At 45.9% G+C, this 21652-nt stretch overlaps 1 protein-coding gene across 4 annotated transcripts in view; it reads right to left on the reverse strand.

The window, feature by feature from the left end:
* Positions 1-21652, reverse strand: part of Dapk1 (death associated protein kinase 1) — a 165464-nt gene that overhangs the window by 37985 nt on the left and 105827 nt on the right. For all 4 annotated transcript variants that reach the window (XM_052156688.1, XM_052156687.1, XM_052156690.1 and 1 more), the window contains exons 4-13: positions 10596-10734; positions 9209-9338; positions 8997-9045; positions 8883-8909; positions 7632-7784; positions 7230-7275; positions 5758-5847; positions 4488-4580; positions 1887-2006; positions 1353-1451 (exon numbers count right to left, since the gene is read on the reverse strand). In XM_052156688.1, coding sequence (XP_052012648.1) covers positions 1353-1451; positions 1887-2006; positions 4488-4580; positions 5758-5847; positions 7230-7275; positions 7632-7784; positions 8883-8909; positions 8997-9045; positions 9209-9338; positions 10596-10734 — 946 coding nt within the window. The remainder of the gene's footprint in view (positions 1-1352; positions 1452-1886; positions 2007-4487; positions 4581-5757; positions 5848-7229; positions 7276-7631; positions 7785-8882; positions 8910-8996; positions 9046-9208; positions 9339-10595; positions 10735-21652) is intronic.

Here is a 21652-nt window from a genome sequence, read left to right on the forward strand (position 1 = left end):
TTTCTAGAGGAAGAAAAGCCCACTCGGCTTCAAGGTTTTGATAATTATACTATGGTCGTGTACCATGTTATGACCGGGGAAGCACACTAGGAAGGAGAAGGGGGTTTCTCTATTATCTTTACAACATTTTTTTAAAATAAGTATTTCAATGTAAAGTCAAAACGTTTTGTTTTTCTTTTTTGAAGTCCTCATATTAACCTCAGTTAGAATTCCTAAGAGTATTCCCTTAGTATTTGTAGGAACTGATTCCAATTCAAGCCTCTATAAAGGTGCAAACAAACAACAACAACACAAAACCCATGAGTGTTTAAGATGCTTTTATAAACTGAAGCAGTTTGTTCAGAGTTGGCACCCTAAATCACCTGTGAATTACTCATAGCCTGATGAAATACCATGGGAACAGTTGTTATTTTTCTGTCTAGAGAATCATGAAAAGACATACATTCTGAGTCTTTTTCCCTCACAAGCTCTCTTACAAACTCTCATTTGATTGGATCAAGGATTGAGTTCATGGAGTATCAGAGACAAATTACGGTATGGTAGTGGATCATAGATCCACAGTCACAGTAATCGGCTGTCACTTAATGATACCTGTATTTATAATGCTGTCTTCATTAGCACATGTGGCCGTACCTGGATGCTTGATAAATATTCAGGCTAATGGATTTCTGATTAGATTAACTACACAATAAAAACTTTTCCAAGTGTACTGGCTGGTTTTTCGGGTCAACTTGACAAAGGCTGGAGTTATCACAAGAAAGGAGCTTCAGGTGAAGAAATGCCTCCATGAGATCCAGCTGTAAGGCATTTTCTCAATTGGTGATCAAGGGGGGAGAGCCCATTGTGGGTGGTGCCATCCCTGGGCTGGTAGTCCTGGGTTCAATAACAGGGTAGGCTGAGCAAGCCAGGGGAAGCAAGCCAGTAAGAAATATCCCTCCATGGCCTCTGCATCAGCTCCTGCTTCCTGACCTGCTTGAGTTCCAGTCCTGACTTCCTTTGGTGATGAACAGCAACGTGGACGTACAAGCTGAATAAACCCTTTCCTTCCCAACTTGTTTCTTGGTCATGATGCTTTGTGCAGGAATAGAAAACCTGACTAAGAACCAAATAAGACTGGTAACACTATGGAGTAATGTGATCTGCAGCACATAAAGCATGAGAATAGAGCAGAACACACAGGGCGTTAAGTGTGCGCATTTCCTGGTGCGTGTCAGATGGCACGAGCCCTTTTATCTAGCTCACTTTTCATAGGGAATCATGAAACTTGCCATGCTGTCCCACATACTGCCCTTACAATTAGGAAGCCATTTGGGAATGCATGAAATAAATTTTTAATGACACAGCATTATGACCTTATCCTGGACGTCGATCCTTGAGCCTCGTTTTATGAGCAACTGCAACATCTGGATATTCCCACAGCCTGCAGCAATCAGTAATGGAGGTGTCCCATGCTGGAAGACAGGGAGAAAGTATTCTGTGTTTCAGGTTTGGTAGGAAGGGGAAAGTCCCCAGTGTATTAGATGTCGTCACCCCGCTGTGTACACACCCTTCCCTGCATCTCCACCGGCACAAAGCATCAGTATGGGGACAGGAAAGGAAGAAACTGACAGAAGGACAAGAAAACCCTCCTTTTCAGTTTATACTCAATGACAGTGCTGCTATGTTTAGGGGGGAAATAAAACAGGAATTTCAAGGGTGCAGGAAAAACTGGGGTGTGAAGGAAGGCCCTCAATGTAAAAAGCATCCTTATTTGCAACTCAAATCAGCCTAAGCAGGCAGGGTTTTCCCACAGAATGGAAGCTCTATTTGCAATGTGGGGTTGGAGAAGCAGCTGGAGTCAGTCTATGACACAACTTCCCAGTACCCCTGACAGAGGGGAGTCAGACCTTGTTGGGCTGGTTGACATCATAGCTGGACAATGAGCCCAGGAGGTGCTGCAGGCCTGGGACGTTGTCATCATTGATGGCATGAATGATGGCTTTCATCACAAAGGAGTCTTCCTCATCCTGAGAGACACATGAGGATGGAAAGAGTTAGCACACTGGCCAGGATGCTCATCAACACAGTGAGCCCCGGCTTGCCTGTCATTCAGGCATGCTAAGAAAAAATGTCACTTGATCCCTAATCCACAGGGTCACAAAGGGAGCTGGGGGGTAAACCTTTACCCTTTCATGATACCAGCTATTACCACTTAATGTTTAACCGAGCCTGATGTCATCCGCGTTGAAACCAAGAACAAAAAGGATTGAGATTTTTAAGGTTGAGATTGTGAACAGGGATGCTGAACAACCTCCCTCTGTTTATCTTAGGAATCTGTCAACATGCAGTTACCAGAAAGCACTGTGGAGAGGTTCCTTTGTGACATGAACCCTCCTGCTGAATAAGGAAGGAGAAAAACCACAGCACCATGTGCTAAATTTTCCAATTACAGATTTGGGTATTTTTTTCTTTTTCCTTCTTTTTTTTCTTTGACATTTGAATGTCTTCTTTCCCTAGGTCTAAAATAAGAAGGTAAAATTCTCTGAATGGTGTGTGTGTGTGTGTGTGTGTGTGTGTGTGTGTGTGTAAGACCAACCAAAAATGGTGGTGGTGGTGGTGGTGTAAATACTTAAAAACAGAGCCCAGAAAAAAGAGAATGGATATACTTCTAAGTACTACAGGATAATGAATAAGTTTGTTCCTTTTATTGCCTCATCACAGCTTTCTTATAAGATGCTTCCAAAACATGATACCTTACAACTAAGGAGTTAGAAAAGTCCCCAAGAGCCAGGCAGTGGTGGTGCACGCCTGTAATCCCAGCACTTGGGAGGCAGAGGCAGGCAAATTTCTGACTTTGAGGCCAGCCTGGTCTACAGAGTGAGTTCTAGGACAGCCAGAGCTATACAGAGAAACCCTGTCTCAAAAAAACCAAATCCAAAAAAAAAAAAAAGAAAAAGAAAGAAAAGTCCCCAACAAAACACAGAGGGACAGCTCCTGAAATGTCAATGCCTATGAGAGCAGAACGGAGAAGCATTTCTCTGAACTCCTAAACCCAAACTCCAGGAGGACTTTGGCAACACTGGCCAAGGGCATCAATGAACAGAGGCAATAAAGTTTGATACTCCTTTCATACTCCAAGCAAATGACTAGGGGCCACTGTGGTAGAAAAAAGGGATGAATCTTGGTGGAGGGAAAAAAAACAGCCTATAGCACCCACAATTAGCAGAAGACAGGGTACAATATCCCACAGTCAGCAGAAGACAGCCTACATACCCTGTCAGCAGAACAGAGGAGATTTCCTCTCCTAAGGCTCCCACTCTAGCTTTCATTGTGACATAGGGCTGTTAAAAATACCAATTCATGAGCTTCAGTCACCCCCCCACTACAGCATCCTACAGCATCCCACAGTCAGACCTACACAGCCATTTTCCCCTGACTCTCCTAACATCCTCCAAAGAGATTTTCTTCCTTCTCATCTCTTTATACTTCCATCTCTATGGTTTTTCTTCATCTGTGTGTGTGTGTGTGTGTGAGTGTGTGGTCTGTCAATGTGCACACACAATATCTTCTTTCTCCTTTTACTCTACAGTTGTGGACTAAAGCTGAAGCATTAATACAGAGAGCAGCTTCAGGAGAAAAGAAGAGCTAGTGTCTGCTGTCATGTGATCCCTGTCCTAGGAGTCCCTGGCTCTACCCAGGAAATACCAACTATTGGGTTACAGGCCAGGGTGGTTCCCACAGAACCACTGTGTCTGCCTTTCCTGGAGTCCCCTTCACCTTCAGTGAACAAAGCCCTATTTGTGACTGGCTGGGGAAAGTCTCGATGAAGTGAGAGGTGTCTAGCTGTATCTGAGGAGCTCATCGGTGATTAGGTTTCAGCTTGGACTTTAGGGAAAACTGTGATGCCATTCTCAAGGGCTTTGGACATTCAGGACAATGTCAATAAACCAAGTGTATATGGCCTTCTGGTCTACCTCGAGACAGTAGCACCGTACTTTCCTTGGTGTTAGTGGGGAAAGGGTGTAAGGCCTATCTGTCTGTTTTTCATGTCACTTTGAGTCTACATTCTCCTGTTGGTGGCAATCAGTGTTCTTATGTCCATTCATGAGAATTAGTGGGAGCTCTTCCGTCTTCCACTTGTTACCTTCTCTTTCAATTGTGTGTGTGTGTGTGTGTGTGTGTGTGTGTGTGTGTGTGTACAAGTGCTTAGGGAAGGAGTAGTGTTAGAAATAGTAACAATGGCAGCTAAGAAAATGCCAAGTAAATTGAATCCAAATCCTCCAAGAAGGAGAGGCAGGACTGGGCACAGTGTCAACTCACCTCAGGAATAAGTGTAAATCTGACAGAAAAAGCAGGACTGGGCACAATGTCAGCCCACATCAGGAGTAAGGGCAAGTCTGACATTCCTATGATGTGGCACTTTCTGGGTTGATGAACAAACAGAACAATGTAAACTCTAAACACAGTGCTGCTCAGAGAAGCTAGCCAAGGCAAACAGGAATGCTTACCAGAGTATCATCGCTCCTGGCAACGCTCATGTTACTTCTGGACAAAAATGACCTGGATAATCTTTGGCACAGTGATATCAAGCGAACAGATTGCTAAAAATAAAATAGACATATAAAGAGTCAAGGGGGGAAAGAGAACTTCTGAAGAAAGCATTGAGAGCATGGTCACTGCCAGTATCATTCTAGGGGCAGGCACTCCATGGAAGCTCAGACTGATTGATTAGGGAAGTGTTCTGAAGGCCATGAGCCCAGATAGCAACACAGAAAGACTCTTGTGCATTCACTATGACTTGTGGAAGGGGCTGTCTTATATCCCATCACTCTCTATGCCTTGTTTTCTAAACCCCAACAAAGCCCTTGCAGGGTCCTCCGGAGTCCAGCATGGGATGCAAGAGCCTTGTTGTGAGCTCTCTGGGCCCAAGTCAGCTAAAGAAATACATGTGCCTATCAACATGCACAGGTGGAACACAGATACTTTAGTCTGCAATACAATTCCTTCCATAGCCTCAAAGGCTGAAGCAAGAAGGGAATGAGGAAAGAGGAGGAAGGGAAAGAAAGAGAAAGAGGAAAAGAGAAAGAACAGGGCGAGAGACTGAGAGACTGAAGCTCTAAGCTTTGTTGAGAGTCCAGTCACAGCTTATTGGGTATAACAATGAGGTATACCACTGGACCGGCTGGGAGAGGGGGCAGTTGCTCACTCTCTCCAGTTCCACATAATCCTGAGCACTGGAAACCACACCATCACCTTCTTTCCGATTCCTGAATTTTGATTGTTTCAAAGATGCCTGAACCAGCATCCACCAAAAATGACAGGGAAGCTGCCACATTGTAGAAGGAGAGGCCACACTGTCAGAGCTCCCCCACATCCCAGTCTCTCCCCAACCCCAGCCCACCCCCACCAAAAGCCCACAAGGAGCAAGGCAGATCTTTCATACAAGCTCCAGGCAGCTTACCAGGAAGCACAGGTTTAGAGTGTGGTTTGTTATAGTTGAAAAAGTGCTCACTATCATTTTATTGTACTGATTTAAAAATCTGCCTTGGGGGTAATCTGAGAAAAGAACATGCAAACTTACATTTCAAAGAATAAGTTAAATAAAACTGAAATGGTTTGTGCTTGTCTTTGAAAGTAAGTCATAACACCACAGGGGATTACACAGTGGACTTTTTTGTTTTTAAATGAATACATTTCCTGATTCCCAGTGTTAGAAGACATGGGCCCTGACAAGACCAGACAAAGAAAGGCAAATTCAATGTGTCCACAGAGTCTTACTTTCCATTTTTTCCGAGCTGCAAACTTCTTGAATTTCTCCATGTTTACTGCTGAGGCTTTTCGACTAAGTGCTTGTTGGGTGTCTTTAGGCTAAAAATGGAAGTTCAAGAAAAGATAATGAAAGCTAATTACAGAAATGTTTTAATACTCCTTATCACTCTGAAATGTTTACAATACTCCCTATTCTAAAAGAGCTTAAAGAGTAGGAAATAAGATTCAAGATCCAGGAGCTAGGCCCGATGTAGCTCAGCAGAGAGAGAGATTTCCTAGCATTCAGAAAGCCCTGGGATTGACTCCAGCACTGCATAAAGCAAGCATGTTGGTGCACACCCACAATCTTCGCGCTCAGGAGGAAGATGTGGAAGAATCAGAAGTTCAAGGTCATCCTTGGCTATAACCAAGATTGAAGCTAGACTGGCACACTTGGGACCTTCTCAAGAAAACAAAGGGAGGAACTCCCTTTAGACTCTGTCCCTAACTCTTGATGGCTGAGTATTTTGTATAATACAGAGGCGTGCATGTAAGACAGAAGGTGAGCTTGTAGCCACACTCAGTTAGACTCTTCTACAATGACAGTTTGGGAATGGCAAGATTCTCTAGGCAAATTAAGTTGGGAGGGACTCTAGAGGTATGGTGCATTTGGCCCATCCTTACAGCACTCAAACAAGTTCACTGTGTCTTGTTCATAGATACTCTTGGGCACAGGCTTTAGCCCAAGAGGAAGAGGTGGAGTAGAAACCTTCTGTAATGTCCACTGATAAGGTCCATGGTTTTGTTTTCAGCTACTAGATACCTTTATTATGTATTGGATCTTAAATGTTCCCAATGCCTCTTATGCTAAAGGCTGGGTGGCCAGCTTGTATAAATGCCAGAACGGAGAGAAACTACCCCAACCTAGTAAGGAACCTACTAGAACTGTGGCCCCTTCCTCCCACCATCCTAGCTGGCTCCCCTCCATCTACCATAATGAACCGCCTTGCTTCAGGCCCCCAACAACAGTGCCCATTGACCAGAGACTCAAAACTAAAACCAACCCAAACTCAGTCTTTCCTTCTTCAACAGTCTTTCCTGTAATCTGCCACAATAATGGAAAACTAACACACTCATCACCCTCAGTCCCTTTGATTTTAGGCTGAAGCAAATTCAGTTTTGTTAGCCTAAGTGCCAGTAGGTTAGTCATATATAAGTGCCACGTGTCCGGGTCAAGTGCTCCAGCAAAAGGGCAGCTTCCCCTACAGATTCAGTTTTCAAATGCTGCTTTTGCTATAACCCCGCAAGCTACACAAAACACATCTGCTCGGTAGATTTGACTTCTCCCTGCTCTTACAGCTCATCGTTCTCCTTCTGTGATCATCAGAATACACTCCAGGCTGCCACTCTATCAACAGACAGCTAACGCTCCAGCATGACCCATCAGCACTCACAATGATTACTTGGAAACAATTAAAACCCCAGTATAAGAAGCAACTGACCTTGATCCAGGGGTGCTGCAAACTGTCCTGGATTGTCATCCTCTTCCTTTGGGGAAAAGAAGGAGGAAGGAAAAAAGATCCCATGAGATTTAAACAGTGCTAAGGTTATTTTCATGCTGGGTCAGTGCAACAAGCAAATACACTGGAAAAGTGGGGCCCATGTTCTAATTAATTAATTAATTAAAAAACAAACTGAGAGCAATACTCCAGCCTTAGACGCCTCCCTGTACAGGAACCGAGTGCGCAGATGGCAGGAAGGCCCTGAGTGCATTCTCTGAAGCACTTCCTTCCAAGTGGGTGGAACAGTGAGGGTCTGACAAAAAGCAGCCAGACACAGAACAGGTGCTGGTCTCTGGTCTTGGCCACATGAGGATCTGTCTGACAGGAAGAGGGGACACTCACTTTGGATCCTTGACCAGCAATCTTCTGATGAAATCTTTGGCAAGGGTACTGGTGTTCCGGAAGAATTCCTCCTCAAAGTCGTAGTTGACAGCAGATACATTTGCTAATGTCTCTTGCTTGGTGTCTCCAAGAAAAGGGGAGGCTCCACTTAGGCTGTTTAAAAAAAAGTGGCGCATTGACAGAACATTAAAAACTATTCATGTAGAATCACTGCTTCTTCTGTGTCTCTAAGGGGGGAAACAACACACAGGACTTAGTGTGGAATGAGTCACGTCAGAATCCAATCACACACCATAAAATACTGAACAGTTATGAACAAGAGTATAGACTTCTTGCAGAGGAAAGCTGCTGAAAGCTCATTTGAGGCTGGAGAGATGGTTCAGTGATCAAAGTACCAAAGTCCCTGCTGCAGGAGCATGAGAAACTGAATTTGGGCTCTAAATCCCACATAAAAAGCCAGCACAGTGGTGACTGTAACTGGGTCAGCAGGCACTGCGCAGTGGGCAACTGGATTAAGTAGATGCCTGCAGCTCAGCAGCTAGCCAAGGTAGCCAAACTGATGGAGAAACCCTAATCCATAAAGAAACCCTATCTCAGAGCCAGCGAGGTGGCTCAGTGCTTAAGACTCTGACTGACTGCTCTTCCAGAGAGGACAAGGGTTCAATTCCCAGCAACCACATGGTGGTTCACAACCATCTGTAATGTCAGCTCAAGGGATCCAACTTTCTGAAGTCCAGGGAGGGCATCAGGATGCATATGATACACATATATACATATAAGTAAAAGACTCATACACATAAAATAAAATTTTAAAAAAAGAAACCCTACCTCAAAAACATAAAAGTAAAAATGGAGTGTAAATTGATCAATCATGTCTATGCAACTACACTGACAAACACAAATATACTAACATGTGCGCACACACACACACACACACTCACACACACTAACAATCACTTATACACAAACACACCATCATTTGAAACAAGAATAGCTTAAAATGGAACTTTTCTATTTTCTCAACAATGGACAGATAAGATTTCTCACCATGAATACGCTACAGTTACTGGCAATTCATTTTCATAGAGGAAAAGCCAAACCTAATTAGCATAAAATGGATATGTCTTGAGCGTGCAGGATGAAGATGTTTAATAGAGAACATGAACAAGCTGAAGGGGCCAACATGATCTATCTGGTCAGTCTCAGAGAAGAGAAGAAAAAGACTATGTGAATTGTAGACTTGATACTTACAGGATGTAGGTTATCACTCCGATGCTCCTGCACATAAAAAATAAAGATAAAGCCACCTTAGGAAAAGAGTCAGATGGATCAGAAAGAAAGTAACACCAAGGGCGTGCTCCTTACCACATGTCTGCCTCAAGACCAAGGGGCTCATAGTTGACTATCTCTGGAGCTGAGAGAAAACAAAGACTGTTAGCTTGGAAAGCTGCGAGGCCCACAGTGTATCATTATGTAGCAAGCAGAAACAGGGACAGGGAGTGGTCTTAGAGTCAGGGAGATTCAGCCAGTGGACTGCGGATAAGACATAAGGGAGCCCAGGGGCAGAGGACATTTACCCACAAATTCTGGTGTCCCAAATATGTTTTTGAACTCATTTCCAAAGTCGATTTTATGGGCCAGGCCGAAGTCGATGATCTTGATCCGAGGTTTGGGCACGTTTCTATCCAGAAGCATTATGTTTTCCGGCTGAGAGAGAGAGAGAGAGAGAGAGAGAGAGAGAGAGAGAGAGAGAGGGAGAGAGAGTAAACAGTGACAGAATGGTCCTTCTTCACTCAAAAACAAACAAACAAAAAACCAAGCAACCAAACAACAAATAAACAAGCAAGCAAAGATCAGAGAGCAGGTAGGCGAAAGAGCACCGTGGAGAACAGGTGTTGGCTCAGGGTCTCGAGGAGGCAGGTCTGAGGCAAGGACTGGGGGCCAGAAAGCACTTGGTAAGGAAGGAGAGCCGGGAAACCAAAGGCAGGTCTCGGATGTCTGTTCCTCTTAGGTAGGGTGACAGGCACACAGCCCGGCTTGACAACCGGCATTCCCAGGCAGCATGGGGAAGTTAAGGCTGCGTTTGTCATCTCCCACACTCCTGCACTGGCAGCTGCCCAGCAGACACTCATTTATGGGCATTGCCAGCTCCCCAGTCAGAAACAAGACATCAAGCAGACAGGCACTGGCAGAAATCCACCTTATGGTGTGAGCTGGTGAATACTGGGGGACACAGACATGGGTTTGATGGCTCTGCTATAGGAAAAAGGCAGGACACAGTGGTCCTCTGCAGTCCGTTCTAGCTCAATGGCCTGTACCACAACCTGTGGCCCACCTCCTGTCAATCTAACACTGCGGTTTTCTGTTGTCTCTGTGTTGTCTTCCTTTCCCAAAAAGAGCATGTTCCATGACAGTTGGAAATAGGGCTTACACATTTTTAATCACCCATGACAGCCTTGCCTCCAGCCCCACAAAGACCCCACACACAGCCAAGGTCTGTCACAGTTGGATTTGCCTGATAGTAAAGAGAAACTCAGGCCTCAGGCTTGTAACAAACGCAGAAACACTCAAGATACTTGCCACCGAAAGTCCACAACCACAGGAGAATGAAAGCTGTCCAGCCCCCAGCCAAAACTGGCCCACTGTCCAAGAGCAGGCATTGCTTAAGGGCCTGGTTAGTGAGCCCCTTGACTCCTTACCAGGGATTCCTGACTGATCATTGATCTTAAGCTTCTACACCACAAAACACAGGTTGGGCATTGTAACTATAGGAAGACATTATATGCTAATGATTTACAGTAATTGAATTTTTAATAAATTTAATGATTTGATGAATAATTCCAATTGCTAAACCACACAAAGGAAATGTATTTACTCGGGTGCCTCAGTTTCTCTTGGCCAACAGGTCACAAAAGCCATGGCTGGCATAAGCTTATATCTGGCTTCTGCTCACACAGTAATTACCTTCAGGTCAAAGTGGGCGATCTGAAGTGAATGTAGGTAGTAAACGCCGCTGAGAATCTGCTTGAGGAATTCCGTTGCTTCCTCTTCAGTCAGCGATTCCTTCTCAGCCAGGAAGTCAAACAGCTCACCTCCTGCAACACTGAGAGTCAGGAGGGAGGGTTAACAGGGAGATCTTCCTTCTGTGTCCAAACTTCGCCATCTCCTACGTGACAGACAACTTAAAGACAAGATTTCAGGACGATGTACAGAAACTACTCCTGGCCTTTTCCCAATGTGCTACATACACAAATGAGGGCATAGAGCAAAGAGAGGCTTTGGGGAGTTAAAAAGGAATCAGGGATCTTGACATTCTGTGTGTGCTCACAACAAAGGTGTAGGCCTCTCTGCACCTTATTTTTGAGACACAACCTCTGAGCCCAGGGCTCCTCATTTTTGCTAGACTGGTCACCATCCCCTGGGACCTGCCCATCCCTACCCCACAGCATGGGGGTTACACAAGTCAGTGTTCACACGCACTTGGGTCCTCATGTTTGATCAGCAAAGACTACCCACTGAGCTATCTCTCCAGCTGATAGTGTTTCTTTGCAAAATTTCAATTATATTTCAAACTTTTATTTTTAATTTTAAACTCTGGGATGGGGGGCTACATGCCCACTTTGTATAGCTCTCACAGAATAACCCAACCCATCTGTTAGACAGTAACCAGAAGGTTCCCAATCTGTATTTCAACTAACTTTAAATTGGTTTTTAAAATGGTGTCATAAGGATTTTCTTTGGCCTAATATTTGTTTATGAGTGAATATGTACACATTTATAAAAGCAATTAAAAAAACACATTTACTAATGAATTTAAGAGATATCTTAGTTGCTGTGAATGAACTTATACAAGACCGCAATGTACATGGCTGGTGGAGGATTTAGTAAGTCTGTCCCCACTGCCAGACAGTAAGCACACTGAGGAGAGCAGTCAGAACCCAGAGCTGTCCGTGCCTCTTGGCTCACCACCTCCAGCAGGGTGCCAGGCTCACAGCAACGACTCAGAACTTTTCCATCCAGTGAAGAGAACAAATTCTCCTAAAGCTCCACAGTGCTAACTAATGGCAAACACAAGGAACATTTAATAAGAGTTCGTACAAGGTAATCTTTATCAAGTTCAACCATCCACATTACAATTAAGTGTGATTATACACATAACTGCTATATTCTTTATTGTTCAGCAAGATGAGTCCATAAACATCATAGCTGGTGAATCTAAACCCATTCAGTATAAGCATGCTAATTCTCCTTTTTTTTTAAAAGATGTATTTATATTTATCATATGTGAGTACACTGTAGCTGTCTTCAGACACTCCAGAAGAGGGAGTCAGATCTCATTATGGACAGTTGTGAGCCACTGGTTGCTGGGATTTGAACTCGGGACCTTTGGAAGAGCAGTCAGTGCTCTTAACCTCTGAGCCATCTCTCCAGCCCAATGCTCCTTCTCTTAAAGGAAAGCTTCCCTCCCACCTCCTCAGATTTCCACTGGAAGCTATCTGCTTGAGCTCAGGCTCCACTGACCTCAGAAGTGGGGACACCTTGCTAATGCAGATTCTGGGCCTTTCCAACCTGCTACATGAAGGTTTCCAAGAATTTAGACTAAAAACCTGAACAGTATTAATAATCATTCCAAACAACAAGAACGGCTTCTTCAGAGGTTTGTCCTATGGTCCTTCAGCAAGCCTCACTTGTCCACTGGAGGCCTGGGACCCCAACAGAGCATGCGAACCTTGTCGGTGACTGCACTCCCAGCCCCAGCACTCCCCTCTGCACTCCCAGCCCAGCTCTGGACTCTGCAATGGCCTTGACTATTTTCCTCTACTCCCCATGAAAATTTGATGCCTTTGTACTACTGGACCAAAACAAAAGAAAGAATCTTTCAAGTACAAGGAGGAGGAAAATATAGGAAAACAAGAACTGGCAAAGGACCCCATGCGAAGAGATGGGCCAATGTTTTTTGCTCTTCCAGCCTTTCTATGCTCTCTGAGTTGGCCATCTACACTGAGAACATCCAGATTTAGGAAATCAAACTTAGATTCTTTCTTAGAAATAAACTTTAAGATTTATTTTATTCTGTGCCTGAGTGCTTTACCCGCATGTATGTGCAGCACACGCATGTCTGGTATCCATGGAGACCAGAAGAGGGTGTATAATCTCCTGGAACTGGAGTTACAGACACTGAGTGGCCACGTGGGTACTGAGAACTGAACCCTGGTTCTATAGAAGAGTATCAAGTATTCTTAATCACTGAATCTGAATTTTCTCTTAGCTAACCCTGCACCCTGAAGGTATCTCTTCTCTCACATTCCCATCAGTTGGGAGCCACAGAATAATTCCTTGAGGGTTTGGGGTTAAAGACGTTGGATGATTGTTAAATACTGTCCAAGTCTGGGACAAGGCAGAGTCTTGAACAATAAAGGAAGAAGGCTGTGTCCCCACAGCACAGGACACAGGGTGCCCAGTAGGCTCAGATTGGAAAGCTCTCAGCCCTCCTCTCTTCCTCAGCTGGCCCACACCAGGGCTGGACTGCTAAATCTCCAGGGAGAAGGAAGGAACATAGGAACAAACAGAAGCGGGGGGGGGGGGGGGGCTTCCCCTGATGGGTATGGTGTTGTTACACTGGTTATGCTTCCATACGTAACCACACCTTTTCCTGCCCACAAGAAACACTGGCTGTGGTCTGGCTGCCCCTGTTGGTGTCTTCTCTTACTGCACCTACAGGGCTAGGTACAGCACACAGGCAGATGGGTTCTTATAGCAACTCTGCCAACCCTTCTTCCTGCCTGCCCCAGGTTGTCCCTTCTGCCCTGAGTTTGGGCTCTGTCCTCTTCAGTGGTTGGCTCTCCCAGCGCCCTCCACCCCCAGCTAATCTTCTCTTTCTCTTCAGACTCAAGCCTCTCCCCACCAGGAGTTCCAGCCTCTGTGAGACAGGACAATAAACATGGGTGATTCCAACTCAGATTCTCTGGGGTCACTCAGCCTCATGGAGAATGATTCTTTTCCTACAAAGCAAGGGGACAAACACACTTTTTAATAGAGTTGTCCTGAGGTTCCTGAGCACATCAAGGCCCTCTGTGGTTAGCAAATGTGTATGTCTTTCTTCCTGCTTGGCATCTAACTAAAATTCCTCCCAGCGGTAGCGTGCTGGAATATTTAACAATTGCTTTCTGGAGTTAGGGTGGACAAAAGCTCTTCTCAAGTGGCCACTGAAAGCCACCCACACAGCACTCCGGGGTTGGAGATGTATACACACATCCACCCACTGTCATGTGGGTGGTTGGCTCTGGCATGATGCTGGCCACTGTTGTCTTCCAAAGATGGCTAGACAGGATCCTACACTTTGCCGCTCTGCACATGGACCCTGCCATCTTCCCATCCTTACTTGTAGAGTGCAGCCCTATGGCTTCTTCAGCTACAGGGACAACTCAGAGGTGACTATGTGCCCAGCCTAGGGGAGTCCTCATAGGTAACTGGGGTCATCCCACCAAGGCCCTCCTGTATGACAAAATATGTGATTATGCACAAAACACATAGAAGTGCCCTATGAGAGAGCCACAGAGGGGCTGGACAGATGGCTCAGTGTGTAAGAGCACTGACTGCTCTTCCAGAGGTTCTGAGTTCAATTCCCAGCAACCATGTGATGGCTCACAACCATCTGTAATGGGACCCAATGCTCTCTTCTGGTGTGTCTGAAGATAGTGACAGTGTACTCACATACATAAAATAAATAAATCATAAAAAGTAGAAAACATGAAAAAAGTAGAGAGAAAGACAGAGACAGAGACATAGAGAAAATTAGAGAGCCCCAAGCGAAGAAGATCTTGGAGCTTGATCATCCCACCCAGTGGAGAGCACAGACATCAGAGGTTGTCCACTCACACATTCCAGAACTCATGAGAAAACTGGAATGGCAGGGGCTGGAGAGGTGGCTCAGTGGTTAAGCGCACTGACTGCTCTTCCAATGGTCCTGAGTTCAATTCCTAGCAACCACATGGTGGCTCACAACCATCTGCAATGTGATATGATGCCCTCTTCTGGTGTGTCTAAAGACAGCAACAGTGTACTCACATAAAATAAAATTATCTTTAAAAAAAAAAAAACTGGAATGGCCATTTTAGACTAGGATAGCGGACATCCAAGGAAGCCACTCATACTCCTGTCCCTAAAGGACTTACTTTTGCCTACTCAGAGCAGCTCAGTGGACAGTCCATTGGCCTGCCCCAAGCCCAAATCTCCTCTCTGTTGCAGAATGCTTCTAAAATCAAGGCCATGGCTCTTTCCACAAAGCTACCTAATCCAGCAGCTGATGAACCTGAGGCCTTGAAGCAGAGACTGTCACACTTCTTTAAGATTATACATGAAATACTGCACAGGTTAGGCTGCATGGTCTACTTCAGCTGCTAACTCAGCCAGCACAGTGCCAATAATAAAGGGACAAAAGTGTAACAAGTGAATGACTGTGTGTGGCTGTGTTTCAGTCAAACTTTATTAACAAAAGCAGGTAGCAATCTGAGTTTAGCTGCTGGACGGTAATTTGCCAAATCTTGGTATAATGACCAAGGCACTACAGTGCAACCTGGAATAGCTCTCCAGGGTGACTTCCTCCCTAGAGAGATCCCCACCTTGGGGGGAATCCCTGTTGACCTGCTACAACTGAACTCAAGCCTGCACAACGGCCTGCTCTGTCCTTCCCCATCCCGTCCTCTCCTCCTTCCCAGTCCTTAAATGTAGATCTCACATCCCTCCCCTCAGCAGTTGCTTCCCAAGACCCAGGCCCTGCTTGGGTGCCTATAACTGGAACGTCCACCACTTTGATCAAGTTCTACCTCTTAGGCTGATCATCACGTGCTTTCTTCTGTCTGGGGGTGAATAATAACTTCTGCAGCCTCCTGACCAGAGTCAAGAATGACCAGTCCAGACCCCTATGGGACCAGGTCCCGAGAATGCACGGTGGTACTGCTTAACCACAGCCGATTGAAAGCAGGCCCCTGCTGTTTTAATTACCTCTGTCTATGATTCACCCAGGACGCAGCTTCAAAGCTCACATTGTACAAGACATGGTCCATGCTGTAGCTTGTCTCGGAGGCCAAATGTCCCCCTGGAAAACAGACCCTCCACCGGTGCTCAGATGCCCTGTGCTTATCAGCTGTCCTCCTACTTACACATCCATCCTTCACCTCACTCCTACACACATGCTCATCCATGCTCACCCCTGCTTACACGCTCACCTTCATTTCTATGCTAGCATCTTCCTTCACAACGATGCAAGAAAGGTGGAAGTTTGGATATCCGATGTGCACTGTGTGCATCTCTCCTATCTCAGAAGGTAGCAAGTGACTGGAGGTTTGGTTGTGTTCTTCTCAGACAACACTTCCAGACACAGATGACACTTCAACACACATGCTCAGAATCAGATCCTCCAAATAAGGCTAAGAAGGAAATCAGCTCAGCCCTCAGTACTTGAACTTTTTGTTCCAGCTTTTGTATTTTGTTTAAGAAGGGAGATTGATGGAAGGGGCGATGAGCAATCTGTGGAGCAGATTTAGAGCAAGCTGAGCCTTCTTCATTAGGTCCTTGAGTCCGAGAGCTTTAAATTCCAACGCTAACACACACACGCACGCGCACGCGCACACACACACACACACACACACACACACACACACACACTGTGAAGCACAAGCTCACAACCACTCTCTGTCTCCACCAAGAGATGGGAACAGAAGTTCTTTCTCGCCTGCAAGGCCTCCTGAAAGGATTCTTTAAGGTAGAGTTTTTAAAAGCACTGTGGGCTCCTGAGTAGCTCTACAAAGTCAGTGGGTTGTAGGAAAATTCATTTTAAAATTCCTCCCAATTATTACTTTGCAAGATTCAAGTCTCTAAATTAAAAACACCTGAAAGTCCCTGACTTGCGTTAACAACTGCACCAGATGTAACTGGATTCAACTCTGGATTAGCTCTGGTCAGCCTACAATGGTGAGAACTCTCAACTGTGGGCTAATTACCAGACTTGGACCTTTTCAAAGCAGCTGCTGGATTCCCCTAGGATGGGGTGCATGTCCTCATCTTGGTCCCACAGAACAAATACATGTGGCAGGTAGATCAGGGGACTTCAACAAATCTGGTAACACATACACTCTACTGTGCACAGGCTCCAAGGCATAAGGCCCTGTCAGGGCCTGAATGGTCCTTAGCACAAAAATGCCCAGTGCTAAGTGTGGCCTCAGATGTGGGTGACTGGACCCTAATTTTACTGTCTACAAATGAGGGAGTGGGCAATTCAGTCCTGTGGTTCTCGTAACCTAATGATTAGGGACACATTTAAATGCAATTTCCTTGCATCTGCTTGACTAGGTCCCAAAATCAGCATTTAATAGGGTCTTTTAAATGACCTTGGTGCACACTGGTACTTAAGACAAGGACATCTCAGCTCCCATTTGGCTCTGACATTTTAAGATTCTATGAACCCTCATGCATACACACTCATGTGTACATAAATGTGAGCACAGGGAGGGTGCAGACCCCTTGAATCCAGGCCCCATTCTAGCCAGAAGTGTGGCAGAAAACGGCGTGGTCTGTATCTCTTCAGCCACGGCCCCTAAAGCATCCTATACAAGCCTTCACTCACTGTCCCTTGATATCCTAGAATACAATGTCTCTATGAGGGCCCAAGAGATGGCTCATTGACAAAGGCATTGCCACCAAGGCTGACTACCTGCATCCAGTCCCAAAAACCCACATGGTAGAGGAGAAGTGACTCTGGAGGTTGTCCTCTGAATTTTCCATTTGGGAGTGTATATACGTACACACTTGCACACCCACATAAGTAAGGAAATAGATAAGTGAATCTGGTTTCTAAAAAAGAATCCCGTCTTCTACCATCATGTATTAGGAATTCGCGCAATTTGGGAAAACTGTTCATTCCCGAAGATCATTCTCATGAACAAATGAAAAGGTAGAATGATGGCCTTCTCTCAGCCTTAAGACGAAGACACAATGCCAGAAAAGCTTCATAATGTATAGCAGCAGCAGGCACCATCCGTGTGGGTGGGCCAGACCATACCTGCGGGCTGCAAAGAGGATGTAGAAGCTGTTCCGGGTCCCAAGCCACAGCTTCAAGTCCCTCCAGCTCCCAGAAAGCCTCGCCAAGCCCTGACTGAGATGACCATCCACTCAAGCTCAAGGCCAAGCGATCAAGCACCATCCATTTTATTTCTCTCCTCTTTCAGTGAAAAGACTACTTCCTCTCTACCCACTGCACAGATCACCAGGATGGTAGAGCCTGAACACTGCTTTCAGTTCAAAGGCAGGTTGTACCAAGACACCTTTGGAGGAGGAACCCTCCCTAGCTCCTGGGAGATATGACATCAGCCTGCTGCATGCTGCTTGCTGTTCACACTGGGCAGCACATCACATCCCACAGGGCGTCTCAGGTAGGTAGCTGTCACACCTACAATGGATTGGCATAAACCACAGCCCTTCCTCCCCCAGCTCAGAACACTTACTCATTTTCTGATTCTCTGCTTGCATGTCCATCTCTACAGGGAACCGGGAGAAAGGATGCAGGGGGAAAGGAATGGGTGAGAGCTGGCATGAGGATATCCCAAACAGATGAAGTAAGAATTCCTTTAAAGCTCCCAGGGATGATGTTGGAACCCCTCAGGTCAGCTGGGAATGGGCAAAAACAGCAGGGAGAACAATTCACAGTTCTGCAGATAATGGTATACCTGAGATTGGAGAGGCCTTGCGGGGTTACTGTGATGTTAATGGAACCTCAGGTTTCTAGTTACTGCCATTACGAGCTTTGGACCTGGGGTTTCCCAGGCTGATTTGCAGTCGAGGTAGAGAAGAGGTAGTAGGTAAGGGTTCCAAGTACCTATGTTGGTTGATCTCATGAGCAAATTCAGATGAGGGGGAAAAAAGCAGTCAGGTAAGCTAGAAAGAAAGCTGGGGTCCAAGTGGATCCCTAGCTGCTCCGCTAGCAGGGTGGAGTGTACACTCAATACTCAAAGCATAAAGCTAGGCCACCCTATCCATCAAATCCAGAGACTATAGATAGTCTTAGGCAGTGTACCTTAAGAGACAGGTAAAGTTGGGAAGTCATCAGAATTTTCATTATATTGGGAGTGTGACTCAGATTTGGGCCTGGGTCTGTTTCTCCAGCACAGAAGAAGGGAAGAGGGAAAAAGAGAAGATAGGAAGAAAATACACACACAGGGAATAAAGACTTTCTGCTCTTAAGAAATGTAGATGCAGAAATTCGTATCGCAGTTGGCCTTAGAAAAGAGGAAAATTTTGACTAGCAGGGTATCAGACAAGAAGCCTACTAGGAAACATGTGTCCCTCGGGATACCAACATCTTAGACTACAGTGGTTATGTCACTACATGAGGACTACAGGTGTGTAGAGGGAGACTCATAGCCCTCAGATTGTTTGTATGGGCCCTTGGTACTATATAACATTCCCTGGGATGTGATCAAATATCTATTCACCAGCTATGGTGCAGGTCACAGAGCAAAGTCAAAATTCAGCCCAAGTCCAACTTAGTGAACCAATAAGTCTATTGGACTTGTTAACAGGAGCATCAGTGACGAGGAAAGACCACATCACCACGTATTCCTCATCTCATCCTGGCAATGACATCATGAATGTTGCATCATGGAGTCTTACTTTTGATTAACCTCCCACCTCTTACACACTCCAGCAACTTCCAAGATCAGTAGAGCTGGGATTGGGGAGAGGATAAAGGCTGCACTCTCATGTGAGAGACCCCAAGATGGCAGTGGGTTTAAATTGTACTGAGAGGAAGAAGCCATATCACATTATAACATGGTACCTTGCCTTGACCCTGGAAATAAACAGTCATCTCCTGGCAGAGATACCCTCATCCACTTAGCGCGGTGACCTGAATCAATGGCCATAGTCAAAGTGCAGAAGAAGGTTCAGGATCAGCATTGCTGCAGGCAGGACTGTGAAGGAGGTGACTAAGAGGGAAGGAGCTGAGAGACAACATCCCCCGGGCACTTGGGATGTGTAGATTGCTTGAACTAAAGTACTCATTCCAGGGGAAATGAAAAACCGAACAGCCAGAAAGCCCTGCAGCACAGGCCAAGGTTCTTTTTACTTTAATGGCTTCAGCCCAAGCTTTGGAAACCCACAGAAAGAATTAGGCCAATCGAAAGTGGGGCAAATGGAGAAGCTGGGGCAGCCAGACCTCTCTTCAGCTTGGGTAATTATAACCCGGATTAGAACAAAAGGCCAGTGGGACATAAACCAAGCTAGGACAGCCGTAGATGGGGGATGATTCCAAGCCCAATTTATCTTGTCTAGCTGGAGACAAGGGGAAGCCATTATCCAGGGGCTGTGAGACTTCAGCTCCTCCTTCCTGGCCTGGTTGAACTCTCCACTGAAGGAGCTAAAAGGACAGCTGCTGATTGTTGCTAATGACCTGCAAATCCAGGCTGAAAGACCACCAGCCTGTCAGGGAGAAACCCAGCAAATGCAAAGGGCCATGCTGTCCCAGAGACACACACGTGGAGAGCTGAGCTCCTCACATGCACACAGGAGGCCCTCCTCTCACTTGGAGGATGTGTTTTAAGAGGAAGAAGAAAAGCCGGGGAAAGAGAAAGATTTTGGAACCAAAACTCACTTGTGGGTATGAAGGCTTCCCATCACTTCCTCCTTGTTATCCATTTGCGTGCCAAGAAGCCCAGTCCCTAGGAGTTAATAATGGGAATCAAGGGCAGGGCAAGAAAGGAATCCAAAACCCTAAAGAGTAGATATGGAAGTGAAGAGAGCCTTTAGCTGACCACTATGTTAGAAGGAAAGGGAAAAGCAGTCTTGTTCTGCTAGAAGATGGAGCCGAGCGTTGAGAGCCACACCCATGATTACTGCTCAAAGATGGAGACGAGGTCAGCATGTCTTTTTCAGGAACATAGTCCAGGAGCATGAAAGAAGGACTCCATCTTAAGCAAGCAGTCCTTTAGTCCTCTGTCATCTTGATTTCTTTCTGTGAGCATTGATTTAGCTTCTGCTCCTTTGTGGGCAGGACTATACTACATGTCTATGGCAGGTTCAGCCACCCACGTCCCAGTGACACAAATCTAGCATCACATCAAACTTTCAACTCCTGCAGTCCCATCCATTGGCCATCCTTCCAGTCAGATTGTCCCAACCTGCACACGTTCAATGGGAATACAACGTCCCAAGGTCCAGTGCTGGTAAACTGTCTGTTCCCATTAAAGAAGATTACTTTAAGCATGGTAGGTCACAGAGCCTCAGGCAGCAACACTGCAGACATTCCTTCCTCTCCTCACCACCAATGCCTACCCTAAACAGGCCCCTCACTGCGGTTCCCAAGGACCAGAGAACCTTCTCCCTGCTAGCATCTTGGACTGATGGGGACTTGGGCCACTTTTACTAGGCACTGTGCTAGCCTGCACATCTCCTGATGTTTGGTGTCTCAGAACAAACAAAATTCTAGCATTGTCCCAGAGAGCACACACATACTCTAGTAAACACAATGGTCAATACACTTCTAAAGGTGATGAAGAAATAAAACAAAACTATGAAAGCCATGAAAGGGAAGATAGGAAGCCAAAAAGAGAGCCAGGGCGGGGCGGTGGTAGCACACGCCTTAATCCCAGAACTTGAGAGGCAGAGACAGGTGGATTTCTGAGATCAAGGCAAGCCTGGTCTACAGAATGAGTTCCAGAACAGCTAGGGCTACACAGAGAAACCCTGTCTCGAAAAAAACCAAGAGAGGGAGGGAGGAAGGGAAGGAGGGAGGGAGGGAGGGAGGGAAGGAGGGAGGGAGGGAGGGAGGGAGGGAGGGAGGGAGGGAGGGAGGGAGGGAGGGAACAAGCCACGGGTGAGCAAAGAGATCAGAAGCTCACGTTAAACCATTGAAGTTTGAGGAGATCCATTTCGGTGGACTGCTGATGAGGATGCTTGTGGGCCTCTGAGAGACCTAGTGATGTCATCTCGGGGGTCAGAAATACACCAGGAGGAAATGGTAAAGTGTC

Source organism: Apodemus sylvaticus, chromosome 14 (genome assembly GCF_947179515.1).
Source record: "Apodemus sylvaticus chromosome 14, mApoSyl1.1, whole genome shotgun sequence".
Taxonomy (NCBI): Eukaryota; Metazoa; Chordata; class Mammalia; order Rodentia; family Muridae; genus Apodemus; species Apodemus sylvaticus.